This window comes from Ceratotherium simum, chromosome 34 (genome assembly GCF_057802395.1).
Source record: "Ceratotherium simum simum isolate JZ-2026a chromosome 34, ASM5780239v1, whole genome shotgun sequence".
Classification (NCBI taxonomy): Eukaryota; Metazoa; Chordata; class Mammalia; order Perissodactyla; family Rhinocerotidae; genus Ceratotherium; species Ceratotherium simum.
The window spans coordinates 14,126,276-14,144,404 of record NC_141933.1 but is presented as its reverse complement, the minus strand read 5'-3'; the positions used below and the strand labels follow the sequence as shown (position 1 = coordinate 14,144,404).

At 37.1% G+C, this 18,129-nt stretch overlaps 1 protein-coding gene and 1 pseudogene across 1 annotated transcript; both read right to left on the bottom strand.

Annotated features, from left to right (window-relative positions):
- Window positions 1-560: 560 nt before the first annotated feature.
- On the bottom strand, window positions 561-1,514 carry LOC101407191 (olfactory receptor 5AN6-like; annotated as a pseudogene).
- An 11,419-nt stretch (window positions 1,515-12,933) lies between these two features.
- LOC101407444 (olfactory receptor 5A1-like) lies at window positions 12,934-13,947 on the bottom strand. The gene has a single exon (XM_004437761.3). It carries the CDS (start codon window positions 13,945-13,947, stop codon window positions 12,934-12,936), a length of 1,014 nt encoding a protein of 337 aa, XP_004437818.3.
- Window positions 13,948-18,129: the final 4,182 nt, after the last annotated feature.

Below are 18,129 nucleotides of genomic sequence, written 5' to 3'. Positions count from 1 at the left end.
TGTCTCTCTCTTTCTCTCTGTGTATCCCTCTCTATTTCTCTTCTCTTTCCAGCTTTCTCTTTCTCTGTCCCTCTATCACTCTGACTTTCTCTCTCTCTCTTTGGAAGTAAGATGATAAAGTATTCATATTTAAATTAATTTTAAACTTTCAAAGATGTGATTTTATGCATTTTTTAATTTTTATTGAAATAGGAATAAGAGCTTAACAATTAAAAATAAAATAAATTTTAAAAATTGATGAGGAAAGAACCATTTGCGTGGCTCCCTAGTGTCTTCTCATTTATCCACATATAATATCTATCAGAACCTCTGATTCTCAAATCATGCAGTTTTATATACATTAGTCTAATCGTGGAAACAAACATTTTTAACTGAGTGCAATGTTGATGACATTCCCTCAGACAGATCACTTGCTGGTGGCACTAAACATAACGGCACCAGGAATCAAGAAGCCAGGTTTTCACTTCTTCTCTCTACCTAGCTATCATGTGACCTACAAAAGATTACTTAGATGTTCTTGTTCTTTTTTTTTCCTTTTATGGGAAATAATACCTGCACAAATATAGTTCTTACTTCAGTGAACGTGTTGCCCTCTTTATCACCCTCTTGAGGGCCTCTTTGATCTCCTTGTTTCTCAGACTATAGATAAGAGGGTTTAACATGGGGATAAGGGTAACACAGAACACTGACAGCACCCTGTTCTGCTTCTCAGAATGGCTAGACCTAGGATGCAGGTACACAGAAAAACCTGTGCCATAGAAGATTGTCATAACTAACAGGGGGGAGGCACAGGTATTGAAGGCCTTGGCACTACCTTTGACAGAGGATATTTTGAGGATGGAAGCTGCAATGAAACCATAGGATAAGAGAATAAGAAGGAAGAACCAAATCCAACAAAAATAGCTACCAGGAAAAGAATCATTTGGCTTGTGAAGGGACTGGAGCAAGACAAGGTAACAATCTGGGGTGTGTCACAGAAAAAAATGTTGAATGATATTGGGCCCACAGTAGTAGAGATGAAAGCAAGGGATTGTTTGAGCTAAGCTACTAAGGAAACCACTCACATAGGCCACAGTAACCGTTTTCTGACAGAGGCCAGGAGCCATGACGGCTGAGTACTGCAGAGCCTACGAATAGCAACATATCTGTCATAGGCCATGGCAGCCAAGAGGCAGCACTCAGCCTGAGCCATTTAGGACCCAACAAAATATTGGGTGGCACAGGCAATGAATGAAATAATTTTTTTTTCTTCTAAAAAGTCTGAAAGCATCCTTCGGCTGGTAGAAGAAGAATAATAGATGTCTATAAATGACAGGAAACTGATAAAAAAAGTACATAAGTGTGTGCAGGTGGGAGTCCATCCTGATTAGGATGATGAGACCGAGGTTCTAGATTAGGGTCACAAGATAGATCCGTAGGAAGACTGGAAAGAGGATAAACTGCAACCCTTATTCATCTGAGAGTCCCAGGACAACAAACATGGCCAGAAAGGTGTGATTTCTATTTCCTTCCATTGACATGCTTGGTGACATCTGCTGAGAAGAAGAGGAGAAAAATAAATGGTTTAATTCTCAAAACACACAAATAAATACTCTTCATTTTTTTTTTTGCACACATGCACCTGATGAAATATACATCTTAAATCATCAATGCTGAGGTAATCCATTTCTTTCATTTACAATCACCAACCTTAACTGAAAAACACTTTGTGATAAATATTGTCATTCTCTTTAGGGACAGAACATAGTTAATGGGCATCACTAGTACATGATGCCCTAAAAGGACTTAATTTAATATTTTCTAAGTCCATATTTTACAAATATATGAGAAATGGAAATAGACTAAATTAGGACAATACTATCATCTCTCACTATGGTGAAAAAGAATGATTCTTCTCAGGTATGGTTCTGATATTAATTCAGTGCTTGAGGAAGTCCATGAATCATGCTGGGCTTCATACATAAGATGAGATTGGTGGAATGTGTTCTCTTTTACATCTCCTTGAGAACTAATATTCAATTAATCTCCAATCAGGGAGAGTGGACAATACTGTAACTGTCTTTCCGCTTTAATAAAACCTGGAGAGATATAAAAATAATGTAATAGGATGATGCACTCAGAAGCAGCTTAGACATGGATATGACTTACCCAACGTAATGACACTAGGAAGGCTCCTGAGAAGTTAGATAAGATAAGGTTGTAAGAGACATTATACTCCCTTCTTTGCAGATGCATATTTTTATTTCCTCAAGTCAGAGATTCTTATAAGTTAAATTATATAGGACAGTGATCCTTGATCATCTTTGTGTCAGTGATATTGTAAAAATCTTTGGAAACTCTGGACCCTTTACCCAGGGGCATAAAAACTGCAAAACTTACGAACTTTGCATATGGTTTCATTAGATTCTCAATCACTGTCAATTCTATTCATAGTTCCTGGATTCAAGTATTCTCTTATAAAGTAGAGTGACCTGAATTCATTTAAGTGTTAGGATGCTTAGTCAATAGATATGGGGATTAGAAGACTGAGGCAGGATTTCTGAAAGTTCTTTCTCTTTTTCTGACTGGAGTCAGTCCAGGGAAGGCAAACACTAAGTCTTCAGGACAAATCATAAATAACCAAAAGAATATTTTGCCTCAGGCACTGTATGCCACTTTCAAGATGCTATAGCTGTCACCTCTCTAGATGGTCATGAAAACATCTCCCAACACAAAGACATTTTGTTCATATAAACTCAAACTGGAAAGTAAATCATGGGAAGCTGTAAGGTTGAAAATAGATGCCAAATGTAGCCTGGGAGTTGTGTATAAGAGTAAATGTAGAAGTCTTAGCGCTTTCCCTGGAGAAAGGCTTTGATATTACTGAAATAAACTGTCTATGAACTACAAATATTTCTCAGCATTAGCCATCCAAAGCATCTTACTTCTCCCCAACCATTTCCTAGCCTCTTAGTTCCAAAAATGAATAAAAATAGAAAATCCTCTTAGAAGCATAAGGCTATAGGCAGAGATGTAAGGTAGAAGTGTTCAATTCTCAAAATCAGATTAGTCATGGCTTCATGGTACACTGTTTTAAAAAGTATTCTGGAGAAATGAAGTTACAAATTAGAAAAAATTTCAAGATATGTCATGAATATGGAAATAGAAATAGTAGCAGTCTATGTATTTACCAGACTCAGATGCGGTTCTGTCTACAGTAAGACTGAATGGAGGGAGAATTTTGTGATAAGAGAGCAGAAATTTCATTCATCATCATCACCATCATCATCATAACTAACAAACATGACATCAAAAAGAATGATTGAGCAGCTACAATATATACTCTATTTCTTGTAATCTTGGAGATATTCTCAGCTTCCTCTAATGTCCATTCATTCAATATGGTAAACTTAAGGCTGATGTACTGCCTACCAAATACAGATCATGCTCTGAAAATTGCCTCTATAATTCTATTATATGCCTCTGGGACCCTGATTAATATGTATGTTGAATCTTCTTGCTCTACGTTCCACAACACTGAAACATCCATTATTTGTATTTTTCTACTGTGTTACAGTTAAGTTTTACAGATCTCTCACACAGGAAATTCATTCTATCATAACTTGTGTTAATTGTCTGTTGAACTCATCCATGGAAGTTCAGATTTCAATCATAATATTTTGTTTTCTCTCTAGATATTCCACTTTTTTCTTTACTCAAATGGTCAGTTTTGATAGTCTCTTATTATTTCATCACACTTTCATAGTATTCTTTATTTAAATTCTTAAACACTCCTGTTTAAAATATTATTATTTAATAATATAAATACAGAGTTTTGCATGTTTCATTCTATATTTTCTTGTTATTGCTAACTTTTGCTCGGGTGCCTTGTTTATTTGTGTGCTCAGTGATTTTTCAATCTTTAGTTCATGTTTCCTTAACATTTATCTGTGGGAATCATTGATGCTTGAATTTAAAATGTGTTCCTACAAAAATGATTTGTATTACTACTGTCAGATACCTTGGGGGCAACACCAATTCAGAATTCCTTTAAAGAAAAATTTTGACTTGGTGTTTTTTTTGCTGTCACAATTATAATAATATTTAGGCTGCATATCTACATAAGTAGATGAATGAGATTAACAATCACCAAGGGAGGAGTGACATCAGCATCTTAGCAGCAAAAGACATTCCTTCTTTTTCTCCTGTTTTGTGACAATTATTTGGACATCCATCCACAGACAAAGCTGCTTTGTGGGAATTGTAGTATCCAGCACCAAATGCCAAGGGACCAGGAGGCAGTTTTCCCACTTAAGCATCCAGTAATAGGTAGGTAGACTTCAGTATAGGTTAAATAAAACAGCAATAATCAGTGAACTTACCCCAACCATCATGGCAATGGTCAGGTAAACCTGGAGAGTGCAGATTTGGGACACAACCATGAATGAGAGAGGCTTTGTGGAAGCCCAGTCTTCCTCTGGGGATTTCAGCACTATTGGAACAGAAAAAAAGAAGGAATTTGTTCTTGGTGGAGACAATGAAAGGAGTTTTCCCAGCACCACTGCCCTCAAGGCAACACTGCACAAGATAAACTATTCAGCAGTGGCAAACTATCCTGCAGGGGAAAAAGAACAGTGAATGAGTGCCCAGGTTACCCCTGTACTGTCAGACACAGCTGGAGAAAGCCATTTCTCTCCTGAATACCTAGATTACTGAGCACATAGTCCATGACTGGTGGGAGAAGGGAGATGAGGAAAGGGGTAAATAAAAATATCAAAAGGCATTAATGAGACATAGTTCCTGCTGAATGCACTCAGGATTTCAGCATGAGGTCCACCCATGATCCTCCAGGAGTACCTCACCAGTGGATCTCCCAACAAATGCATGGGACACCCAACCTCCCAGTGCTAAACCCACACCTCTTTCCACTCTGCAACTGGCTTCTTGTAACTTTTCCTAGGGCAGCAATGAGAGTAAATCCAGTAAACGATGCTCTCAGAAAAGCACACTTGGGTGTGTGAGAAAGGCAGAAACCACAAACATGAGCTTTAGTGTCACATTCTGGGGGAAAAAAAAAAAAGAGGTTTCCAGTAGCCAGCCTGGTTAGTAGTAAAAACCAGAGAAAATACAGTATCTTAAGAATTCTACAAGAAGAGAACGAAAGAAGATGGAGCACATGCACCCATACAAAGGCAGAGAAAACCCCAAATATAACATTAGAAAGATAATACACCCCATCTGAAGGCAACTAGTAAAGATTTAAGATGTCTCCTATTTCAAATGCTAAAGCAGCAACATAAACCTATAAGAAATGTGAATTATCCAGAAAACATGTCATCACTTAAACATAACAATAATTCTCCAAGAACAAAATTTGAAACACAGTATTTTGCAACCTGGCTGATAAAGCCTTTAAAATAACTGCTTAAAATAGCCACAAGAAAACTCAGAAAAACAGTTTAATGACATCAGGAAAATAAAGGAACAAAATGAGGGGCCGGCCTGGTGGCGCAAGCGGTTAGGTGCTCGCGCTCTGCTGCGGTGGCCCGGGGTTCGTCGGTTTGGATCCCGGGCACACACCGACGCACCGCTTGGCAAGCCACGTTGTGGCAGTGTCCCATATAAAGTGGAGGAAGATAGGCGTGGATGTTAGCCCAGGGCCAGTCTTCCTCATCGAAAAAAGAGGAGGATTGGCAGATGTTAGCACAGGGCTGATCTCCTCACAAGAAAAAATAAAAAGGAACAAAATGAGATACCAAAGAGATGAAAATTATAAAAGAAAAAAAACTAAATTCTGGAGCTGAAGAATTCAATGAATATAATGAAAAATGCAATAGTGAGCATCTGCAATAGAATAGAGCAAATGGAAGACAGGTAAGTGAGCTAGGGGACAAGAAGTTTGAAATAACCCAGTCAGAGCCGAGCAAAGGAAAAAAGAATAAAAAAGAGTAAAGAAAGCCTAGATGATCTACAGGATTCCATCAAAACAAAATTAGAAGAATTCTGATTCACAAGAAGGAAAGAGACAGAAGGGGGCAGAAAATTTATTTAAGAAATAATCCTGAGACTTCCAAAATCTGAGGAGAGATTTAAACATCCAAGTTCATGAGGCTAACAAATAGCTCTACTATATCATCCCAAAAGTCCTTCCCCAAGACACATTAAAATAGAACTGTCAAAAATCAAAGTTAAACAGAGACTAGAAAAAAAGATTGTAACCTACAAAGGAACCCCCATTAAGTTATCAGCAGTTTTCTCAGCAGACATCCTACAGGACAAGAGAGAGTAGAATGACATATTCATTGAGAGAAAACACTGCCAGCCAAGAATACTCTATCCCACAAAGTTATACTTCAGATATGAGTATGAATAAAGTCTTTCCTAGAAACACAAAAGCTAAGGTTGTTCATCACCACTAGACATGAGGTGTTTAAGCTGAAATAACAAGACTTTAATCAGCAACATGAAAATGTATGAAAGTATACAACACAGTGATAAAGGTAAATATACTGTCAGGCTTAAAAACTTCTAATTCTGTAATTGGTGTGTTAATCACTTAACTATACTAAAAAAGTTAAAAGTGAAGAGTATTAAAAATAATTATAGCTACTATAATTTGTTAAAGAATACATAATATAAAAAGAAGTAAATAATGACATAATATAAAAGGGGGAGCAAAAGGATGCAGATTTGTAGACAATTGAGGTTAAGTTGCTATCAACTTTAAATGAACTGCTTTCTCTATGAGATGTTTATGTAAGACTCATAGTAACCACAAAGAAAAAACCGAGACTAGATTCACAAAATGAAGAAAGAGGAAACAGAGCATACAACCACAAACAAATCACCAATGTACAAAGACAGGCAGAAATAGAAGGAAATAGAAACAATGGAAAGAAAAACAACTAGAAAACAATGAATAAGATGGCATTATTAAGTCCTCACAAACCAATAATCACGCTAATGTAAATGGATTGAATTCACCAATCAAAAGGCAGAGTCCTGGATAAATAAAGAAACAAGATTCAACTATACGCTGCCTACAAGAGAATCACTACAGTTTTAAGACACACATAGGCTCAAAGTGAAGTGATGGAAAAAGATATTTCATACAAATGGAAATGGAAATGGAATTTCATACAAATTCCACCAAAAGAGGGTGGAAATATCTATATTTATATCAAACAAAATAGGCTTTAAGCCAAATATGGAAACATGAGACAAAGAAGGTCACTATATAATGATAAAGGGGTCAATTAATCAAGAAGACATAATAAATATAAACATGTGCACACTCAAAATCAGAGCACCAAAGTATACTTGGTAAATATTAACAGAATTGAAGGGAGAAATAGACAACTATACAATAATGCTAGGGACTTTTATACCCAACTTTCAGCAATAGATAGATAGTCCAGACAGAAAATGAACACGGAAATGTTAGACTGGAAATATACATTAGATCAAATGGACCTAACAGACATTTATAGAACATTTCATCCAATAGCATCAGAACACACACTCTCCTCAAGTGCACAGAGAACATTTCCAGGACAGATCATATGACAGGACACAAAACAAGTCTTAGAAAATTTAAGAGTGAAATCACACAAGGTATCTTTTCTTACAACATTGGTATGAAACTAGAAATCCACAAGAGGAGAGCTACAAATGTGGAAATCTACAAATATGTGGAAACTAAACAACAAACTCCTGAACAACAAATGGGTCAAATGAGAAATCAAAAGGGAAATTAATAAAAATCTTGAAACAAATGACAATGGAAAAATAAAACACCAAAACCAACGGGGCTACAAAAGCAGTTCTGAGAGGGAAGTTTATAGCAATAAAAGCACAAATTAAGAATATAGAAGAATCTCAAATAACCGACCAATCTTACATCTCAAGAAACAAGAAGAGAACAAATTAGGACCAAAATGAGTGTAAGGAAGGAAATAACAAAGATCATAGCAGAAGTAAATGAAATAAAGCCAGAAATACAACAGAAAAAATCAACAGAGAGCTGGTTTTTGAAAAAATAAACAGAAGAGACAAACCTTCAGCTAGACTAAGAATAAAAGAAAGGAGACTCAACTAAATGAAACCAGAAATGAAAGAGGAGATATTACCATGTCTCTTCTACAGAAATACAGATGCTACAGAAATATATATGATCATAAGGGACAACTATGAGCAATTATATACCAACAAATTGAATAACCTAGAAGAAATGAATAATTTCCTCAAAATATATATCCTATTAAGACTGAATCAGCAAGAAACAGAAAATCTGAATACAATAAAAATGAGTAAGAGGATTGAATTGATAATCAAAAACCTCCTAACCCAAACAGTCCTAGAACCAGATGGCTTCTCTGGTAAGCTCTACCAAACATTTCAAGACAACTAATGGCAATCCTTCTCAAAGTCTCCCAAAAAATTGAACAGAAGGGAATACTTCCAATCTCATTTTATGAGGCCAGTATCACCCTGATACCAAAGCCAGATAAGGATACCTGAGGAACAGAAAACTATTGACCAATATCCATCCCCTATATAGATGCAAAAATTCTCAATAAAATACTACCATACCGAATTCAAGAACACAGTAAAAGAATTATAGACTATGACCAAGTAGGATTTATCTCTGGGATGGAAGGGTGGCTTAACATGCACAAATCAATAAATGTGATACACCATATTAATATAATGAAAGATAAAAATCATATGATCATCTCAATAAATACAGAAAAAGCATTGGACAAAATACAACATCCTTTCATGATTAAAATCCTCAAATATTGGATGTAGAAGGAACATACCTCAAGAAAACCAAGGCCATATAAAACAAACCCACAGCTAACATTATCCCCAATGGTAAAAATCTGAAAGTTTTTCCTCTAACATGAGGAACAAGACAAGGGTTCTCACTCTCACCACACTTATTCAACATAGTACTGGAAGCCTTAGCTAGGGCAAAGAGGCAAGATAAAACAATATGTCAACCAAGACCAGCCCAGTGGGGTAGCGGTTAAGTTCGCATGCTCCACTTCAGTGGCCCGGGGTTCACAGGCCTGGAACCCGGGTTAGACCCAGGTACCACTTGTCGAGCCATGCTGTGGTGGCATCCCATATAAAGTAGAGGAAGATGGGCATGGATATTAGCCCAGAGCCAATCTTCCTCAGCAAAAAGAGGAGGATCAGCAACAGATGTTAGCTCAGGACTAATCTTCCTCACAAAAAAAAAAAAAATTACATCCAAATTGTGAAGAAAGAACTGAAGTTGTCATTATTTGGAGATGATATGAACTTATATATAGAAAAACTCAAAGACTCAACCAAAAAAGTGTTGAAGTAATCAACAAACTCAATAAATTTGAAGGATATAAAATCAACATTCAGAAATCAGTTGCAATCCATGAGCACAAAATATCTTTCCATTTCTTTGTGTCTTTTTCAATTTCTTTCAACAATATCTCATAGTTTTCGGTGCACGGGTCTTTCACTTCCTTAGTTAAATTTATTTCTAACTTTTTATTCTTTTTGTTGCAAACTTATATGTGAGTGTATTTTTGATTTTCATTTATGCTAGTTCATTGTTACTCTAAAGAAATGCAACTGATTTTATATATTGATTTTGTACTCTGCAAACTTACTGTATTCATTTATCATTTCTAATAGGTTTTTGGTAGATTCCTTAGGGTTTTCTATTATAAAATGATGTCATCTAAAACTAGTGACAGTTTTACTTCTTCCTTTCTACTTTGGATAACTTTCATTTATTTATTTATTTTGCTTAATTGATCTAACTAGAACTTCCAATAGTAAGCTGAATAACAGTGGCAAGAGAGGGCATCCTTAGACAAGAATGTTTTGATATTAGTTAATTCCTCTGAATTTCAGCAAATTATTATTTTTGATTCAGTGCTCAATTATTAACATCTACAGTGTGTTAGTCTTTATAGATATTGTCTCATCAGATTGTAACTGATCCTATTATACCGATTTTACAGGTGAAAAACAGAAGTTAACCAAGTTCAAGATCACATCATTAAGAAATTGCAGAACTAGAGTTTAACATCCACCCCTCATCACAGAGTAATATCTGACATTTTAGGTTAGAGATTATTCTTTTCACTGAAGCTCAGAGAATTTGGGTAGGGAGAAAGAGAACCTGAGAAAGAGCTGTAAGTGGAGGAGGAGGAAGGAAAAATGAGGGAAGAGTTAAAGAATGAGAGAGATGGAGGACCATAAACCTTGCTCCTTGGTCCTACTGAAAGAATCACATGAATATTGAGATAGCACAAAATCCACTGCTTTCTATATATCTTGCCCTCTGACCTTGTCCCAGACCTTCCCGGAAGAAAGAGTTCTTGCCAAAGGATGAAATTGTTTATTTCTTTTCCAAAAGAATTTCCCAGGTGGTCTTATTGCATTCCAAGATGGGTGCTTTTGGCCATGAGATTGGCTGTCCACTCACAGCCAGAGAGATGCCTCTAACTGCAGATCCCCTTAAATGTGTTATTAGGGCAGAGGGGAAAAGACAATTAGTGGGACAAAACTCTCCAGGTATTTGCTCTCTGGAATCATGGTTGTCATGGAGTTTTTTCCATGCTAATTTCATGCCCCACTTTGCCATGTCCCCTCTGATTCAATTCCACACTTTCCCGTGGTCCTATTATGAACTCATGATTATAGCTTTTCTTTTAATGAACTTGGAGTCATTTGAGCTTGAAAGGACCTAGAAATCATTTGGTTCAATACTCTTCATTTCAAGATGAGGAACTTGAAGCCAGAGGAACTAAGAGATTTATTCAAGATGACACAATTAGCCAGTAATATAGCCTGATAATAATAAATTAGATATGTGGACACTTCCATGTTTACAAAGCACTTTCACTTTAAAGGTATACATACATACATTTTCTCCACTCCCTGACCTGACTCAATCATCATAGCAGCCCAGTGGGCACATATGGCATAATTTTTAATGTGCAAGTGAGGAAATCAAGGCAATAAGGCATAAAATAAAAGTAATTCATGACAAAGACACAAATTGTTGTGGTTAATTCCATGTGCATTGGTATCAGCCAATCTGCATTGAATGCCAGCTATCCACTTGCTGGTTGTGTGACAGTTGAGCAAATTAACATCTTCAAGCATCTTTATCATCACCTACTAAATGGGGCTGATAGTAGTAGCTACTTCATAGGGTAGTTCTTCATAGAATCAAATTAAATAATGCTTATTAAGCACTTATAAGAGTGTGAAGTACACAGAATGCTTTCTATTAAAGTAGGTTAATTTATGTGTTGTGAATTGGAGTTATTTCCAACATATTATGTTGCATTACTAATCCTTCTTTAAAAATATCTACTTAAGATCATTACCACAAACTTTTGTTTTTTGTTTTTTTATTCTTTTTTAAATGTAGCTCATCTACCCTGCCATTACTAGGGATCCAGAGATGTTTTAGGAAGATCTCATTCTTGGTTTGATCTACTTCAGCTAATCTTACTTCTAGGGAGAGAGGGATGAATGAGGCAATGAGTTTATTTGATTTAACTCTTGCTAATAGGTTAATCATTATATATTCCCTCTAATAAGAACTGTAACAATTTAATATTTTAAACTGAACATATTCTTAAGATATTTTTAAAGATATAACACCAAAAGTATAGAGTTATGTCAACATGGCCAAGCAATGGAGGACGTGTTTCTGGTCAGTGAGAACTATTTATGTTCCACAAATCACACTTTGTGAGAGTCAAGATGCATTGTCACTACAGTGAAAAGAACCTGGCAGACCTCAATAAGCCCCAAGTTTCTATCTATAAAATAGGAATAATTTCTCACCCGCCAACTTCTCATGGTAATACAAAAAAATCACATCTATGCATTAGAACTATATGAGGTGTAAAGTGTTGCATAAATATGAATGTAATACGTCTGAAACAGCCCATAAACTCTAGTCTGAAAAATGTCTATTTTTAAATTTTCTTTAAATTCTCTTGGTTGGACTCTAGGTCTCCATTATTCCTCCAAGTCTGGTGACTCACCTGCTCTCTGGAATCCCTGGGAGGCTCAGATCTCTGGAACTTGAGTCTTGCTTCCCTAGACACACCACAACAGCCATAATTCCTGAGGTCTTGCACAGTCTCTGAGAAGCTATCATGGAGCATGATCCACGCCACCTATGCCCAGAAATTGATGACTTTGACTTCCTTCTAGCCTCTGAGATTCTCCCAACTCTTGATCTTAAAAGCATCCATTCTTTCTAAAATTACTTTCTCCTATCTCTTTTTCACAATTCACTTCACAAAGAGGCTCAAGGAGTAAGATGGAGGGAAATGGGTTATTTGGGAATGAGGTCAGACCAATCATTCTCCCTCTCCTCTCCTTTTATCTCCTCTCCTCCTCGACCTCCCTCCCCTTCCATCTGTTCCCTTTCTTTCTCTCTCTCTCTCTTTCTCTCTCTCTTTTCACCTTTCTCTTTCTGTGTCTCTCCCTCTCACATTCTCTCTCTCTCTCTCTCTCTCTGTTTGGAATTAAGATTATTAAGTATTCATTGTAAAGTTATTTTGGATTTTCATATATTTAATTTTATACATTATTTTATTTTATTTTTCTTGAAGTGTAAATAAGTGCCTAACAATTAAAAATAAATGAAAGACATTTTAAAAATTGTAGAAGAAATAACCAACTGCATGGCTTCCTGGATTCTTGTCATTTCTCTACATATAATATCTATCAGAACTCTTGTTTTCAAAACATAGCTTTATCTACCTGCATCTAATCATTGAAAAAGGCTTTTTAACTGAATTCAATGGTAGTGACAATGCCTCAAACACATGACTTGGTTGTGGCAGCTAAACATAATGGCACTGGAAATCAAGAAGCCAGGTTTTCACTTCTTCTCTCTGCCTAGCTATCTTGTAACCTACAAAAGGTCACTTACACCCCTGTATTCCTTATAGGGGAAATAACACCTGCACAAATATTATTCTTACCGAGGTAACGTGTTAGCCTTTTTACCACGCTCGTGAGGGCCTCTTTGATCTCCTTGTTCCTCAGACTATAGATAAGAGGGTTTAACATGGGGATAAAGATAACATAGAACACTGACAGCACCTTGTCCTGCTTTGTGGAGTGGGTAGAGCTGGGAAGTAGGTACACAGAGAGGCCAGTGCCATGGAATAGTATCACAACTGCCAGGTGGGAGGCACAGGTATTGAAGGCCTTAGCACTACCTTTGACAGAAGATATTTTCAGGATGGAAGCTAGAATAAAAACATATGATAACATGGTAACTAGGAAAGAATTAAATCCAACAAAAGTACACACCAGAAAAAGAATTATTTGGCTGATGAAAGGATCAGAGCAAGACAAGGAAATAATCTGGGTTATGTCGCAGAAGAAATTTGGAATGATATTGGGCCCACAGTAATAGAGATGAAAGCCAGCAACTGTTTGAACTAAGCTACCAAGGAAACCACTCCCATAGGCCCCAGCAACCATCTTCTGACAGAGGCCAGGAGTCATGATGGCTGAGTACTGCAGAGGCCTACCAATAGCAACATATCTGTCATAGGCCATGGCAGCCAAGAGGCAGCACTCAGTCAGACCCATCCAGCACCCAACAAAATACTGGGCGGCACAGGAAATGAAGGAAATCATTTTCTCATCTTTGAAAAGATCTGAAAGCATCCTTGGGCTGGTGGAAGAAGAATAGCAGATGTCTATAAATGACAGGAAACTGAGAAACAAATACATAGGTGTGTGCAGGTGGGAGTCCATCCTGATTAGGATGATGAGACCCAGGTTCCAGAGTAGGGTCAGAAGATAAACCACTAGGAATATTGGAAAGAGGATAAGCTGCACCTCTTTTTCATCTGAGAGTCCCAAGAGAATAAACATGGTCACAGAGGTATGATTTCTTTCCCCTTGCACGGACATGCGTGGTGCCATCTGCTGAGAAAAAGATGAGAGAAGAAAGTGGTTATATTCTCAAAAGCCATAAAGAAATAGTCTTCATTTTCTTTCCAGTCAAGCAGCTGACTAACTATACAAACTTGAATCATCGATGTTGATTTAGCTTGTGTCTTCCACTTCTAATCACCAACCTTAACTGAAAAATTTTCTAGGAAAAATAATTACATTCTCTCTTTGGGGACAAAAGATAATAAATTGACATCATTAGTACATTATCCCCCAAAATGTCTTAATTTCATGTGTTCGCATTCCAGAATTTACAAATATATGAGAATTGGGAATAAACTAAATTTGGAAAATGCTGACATCTCTCTCTATGGTGAAATAGAATGATTCTGCTCAGTCATGGCTCTGCTATTAACTCAATGCTTGAAGAAACCTATGAATCATATGAGGTCCTCTATGAAAAATGAGGATGGTAAAGTAGGTGCTCTTTAAAATCTCCTTGGGAACTAATATTTAATTAATCTATAATCAGGGAGGGTGGACAATTCTGTGACTGCCTTTCTGCTTTCATAAGACTTGGAGAGAAATAAGAATAATATAATGTGTTGATGGGAAGAGTCACAAATCAAGAAGCAGATTAGAAAGAGAAGTGACTTAACCAACTTTTGAGTCTAGGAAGGCTCCTGAGAGTTAGATAAGACAATGTTGAACGAGCCATTGTGCTCCTTTCCTTACAGGTGCAGATTTTTCCTCTCAAATCAGAGATATATGATTTAAATTATCTTGGACCATGATCCTTGATCTTCTTAGGGTCAGTGATACTTTTGAAATTGGTTGTAAACTTCGGACCCTCTATGCAGCAAACTGCAACCACGTACCACCTTTGTATATGGTTTATTGGATTCTCAATCACCCTCAATTCTATCCATTGTTCCTAGGTTCAAGGCTTCTCCTACAAAGTAGAGTGACTCAAAATTATGTAAGTGTTAGGATGCTTTGGCAATGGATGTGGGGATTAGGAAACTAAGGCAACATTTCTGGAAGTTCTTTTTCTCATTGCAGCCAGTGAAGGGAAGGCAATCACTAAGTCTTCAGGACAAATGGCAAATAGCCAAAGGAATATTTTTGCATCAGCCACTGTCTCCTCTTCAAGATGCAACAGCTGTCATTCTCTCCAGATAGTCATTAGAACATCTCTCAATGAAAATCTTTTTATTCAGATGAACTCAAACCAGAAAGAAAATCCTGGTAAGCTATGAAAGGTAGAAAATAGGTGTCAAAAGTAGCCTGGGAGTTGTGTTTATGAGTAAAAGTAAAAGTCTTGGAGATTTCCCTGGAGAAAGGCTGTGCCATTACTGGAATAAACTATGTCTACAAACTACAAAAATTTTGTCAGCATTAACCATAGAGAATGTCTTCCTTCTGCCCAACCATTTCCCAGCATCCTAGTTCCCAAAATATATAAAAAGAGAAAATCCCCATAGAAGCATAAGGCTACAGTCTGAGAAATAAGGTAGAAGAGTTCATTTCCCAAAATCAGATCAGTTATTGCTTCATGGCACGCTGTTTTGAGAAGAAGTATAAAGGACAAAGAGATTAATTAGAAAAGAATATTGAGATGTTTGCCACCAACATGGAAGGAGAAATGGTCACAGACAGACTACATATTTACCATCCCATACTTACATGTGGTTCTGTCTACAGTGAGACTGAATGGAGGGAGAATTTTGTGAGAACAGAGCAGAAAATTCTATTCTTCATCATCATCACTATCATCATCATAATAAATGATCATTTATTTATTTATATATATATATAATAAATGACAACGAAAAGATTTATTAAGCAGCTACAATATATACTGTTCTTCTCCTTCTACTCATGGAAGTATTCACAGCTTTCTCTAATGTCCATTTATTCAGTATGGTAAGCTTAAGTATGCTGTGCCATCTACTAAACACAGAGGGTACTCTGAAAATTCCCTCTATATGTCTATTATATGCCCAAGGAATGCCAGTTAGATGTATGTTGAATCTTCTAGCTCTACTTTCCACATCATTGAAACATCCATTATTTGTGTTTCTCTACTGTGTTCTAAGTTTTACAGATCTCTCTTCCAGTAAATTCATTCTATCATAAGTTGTGCTAATTGACTGTTTAACACATTCATTAAATTTCAAATTTTAATCATAATATTTTGTTTTCTCTCTAACATTCCTTTGGTTCTTTTCCCAAATACTCAGTTTTGATAGTCTCTTAGTGTTTTTCATACTTTCTATAGTATCTTTTATTTAAACATATTCAATATACTTATTGAAATTATTATTATCTAATGATTTAAATATATAATTCTGTAAGTCTGATTCTATAGTTTAATGTTATTGCTTACTATTACTCAAGTTGCCTTGTTTATTTGTGTGTTTAGTGATTTTTTCATCTTAAGTTCATGTTTCTTTAAAAATTATCTGTGGGAACCATTGATGCTTGGGTTTAAAATTGATTTCTTCAGAAATGATTTATATGACTTCTGTCAGATACCTTGGGGGCAGAACCAACCCACAATCCCTTTAAACAAAAATTTTGATGATTTTTTTAGTGTCAAAATAGTGATATGTTTAGGCTACATATCTACGTAAGTAGATGTATGAGATTAAAAATTATCAGAGGAAGGAATTATATCAGCACCATTGTGATGAAAGACAGTCCTCCTTTTTCTCCCCTTTTGTAACAATGAATTGGACATCCATCCATGAACAAAAGAGCTTTTGTGGGAGTTGTGATGTCTAGCACCATGTGCCAAGGGAACTGGGAGGATCTCACCCACCTGTGCATCCAGTAATAGGCAGACAGACCTCAGCATGGGCTGCAGAGCCAGCAGGAGACAACAAAACAGCCCCAACCCAACTTGGTCATAGTCCAGTAACGCCTGGAGATGGCTGACGTGGGCAGACACCCATGAAGGAGAGAGACTTTGTGGAAGCCCAGTCTTCCTGAGAAGGGATTCCAGTGCACTATTGGGGCAGGAAAAAAGGTGTGAGTTTGGTCACAGTGGAGACAGTGAAAGGAGCTTTCCCAGCATCACCTCCTTCAAGTTACACTGCAGAAGCTGACGTATTTAGCAATGCAAACTCTACTGTCACGGAAATAGAGCAGTGAGTGAGTGCCCAGGTACTCCAGCAGTGCTGGATGCAATTGGAAAACCCGTTTCTCTCTAGAAGTACAGAGACTACTGTGGTGGGTAGATCATGATTAGTGGAAGAAGGGAGATCGGGAAAGACACAGTTAAGAATATAAAGCAGGTGTAAGGGCTGGTCCAGTGGCGTAGTGGTTAAGTTCCCACACTCTGCTTCAGCAGTCCAGGGTTTGTAGGCCCGGAATCCAGGTGTGGACCTATGTACCCCTTATCAAGCCACGCTGTGGTGGCATCCCACATACAAAACAGAGGAAAATGGGCACAGATGTTAGCTCAGGGCCAATCCTCCTCACTGAAAAATTAAATAAATAAAAGAATATCACAGGCCATTAAAGGGGCACAGAGGCTCAGGATTTCAAGAGAAAGTCCACCCACGAGCCTCTAGGAGTACCTCACCAGAGAATCTCCCACCAGATCCACCAGAACCTTCAATCTTCTATTTCTAAACCCACACCTCTCCCCACTCTGCAACTGGCTCCTTGTGCACAGCCTTGAGTGTCACAATGATAGCAAATCTGGTAAACTAAGTGTTCTCAGAAAAGTAGATCTGGTCTGTGGACAAGGGAGAAACCACAAACACGAGCTCTAGCGCCACCTTCTGGAAAACAAGAAAGAGGTTTCCAGGAGCCAGCTTGGTGAGTGACATAAACCGGAGAAGACACAATAGCTTAAGAATTCTGCCACCAGAAGGAGCAAGAAGAGTGGAGCAGGTGACCCATACAAAGGCAGAGAAAACTCCAGACCCCTTACTTACACCACTCACAAAACTTAATTTGAAATGAAGTAAAGATTTAAACATCAGACCTAAAACCATAAAACTCTTAGAAGAAAAAATAGAGGAAAATCTCCTTGACGTTGATCCTGGCAAAGATTTTTTGGATATGACACCAAAAGTACAAGTAACACAAGCAGAAATCAGCAAGTGGGACTACGTCAAACTAAAATTCTTCTACACAGCAAAAGAAATAGTAAAAAAAAATTAAAGGCAACCTACAGAATGGGAGAATATATTTGCCATC

Coding starts and splice junctions, on each gene's coding strand:
- LOC101407444 (XM_004437761.3), bottom strand. CDS start 13,947: ATGGCACCACGCATGTCCGTGCAAGGGGAAAGAAATCATACCTCTGTG.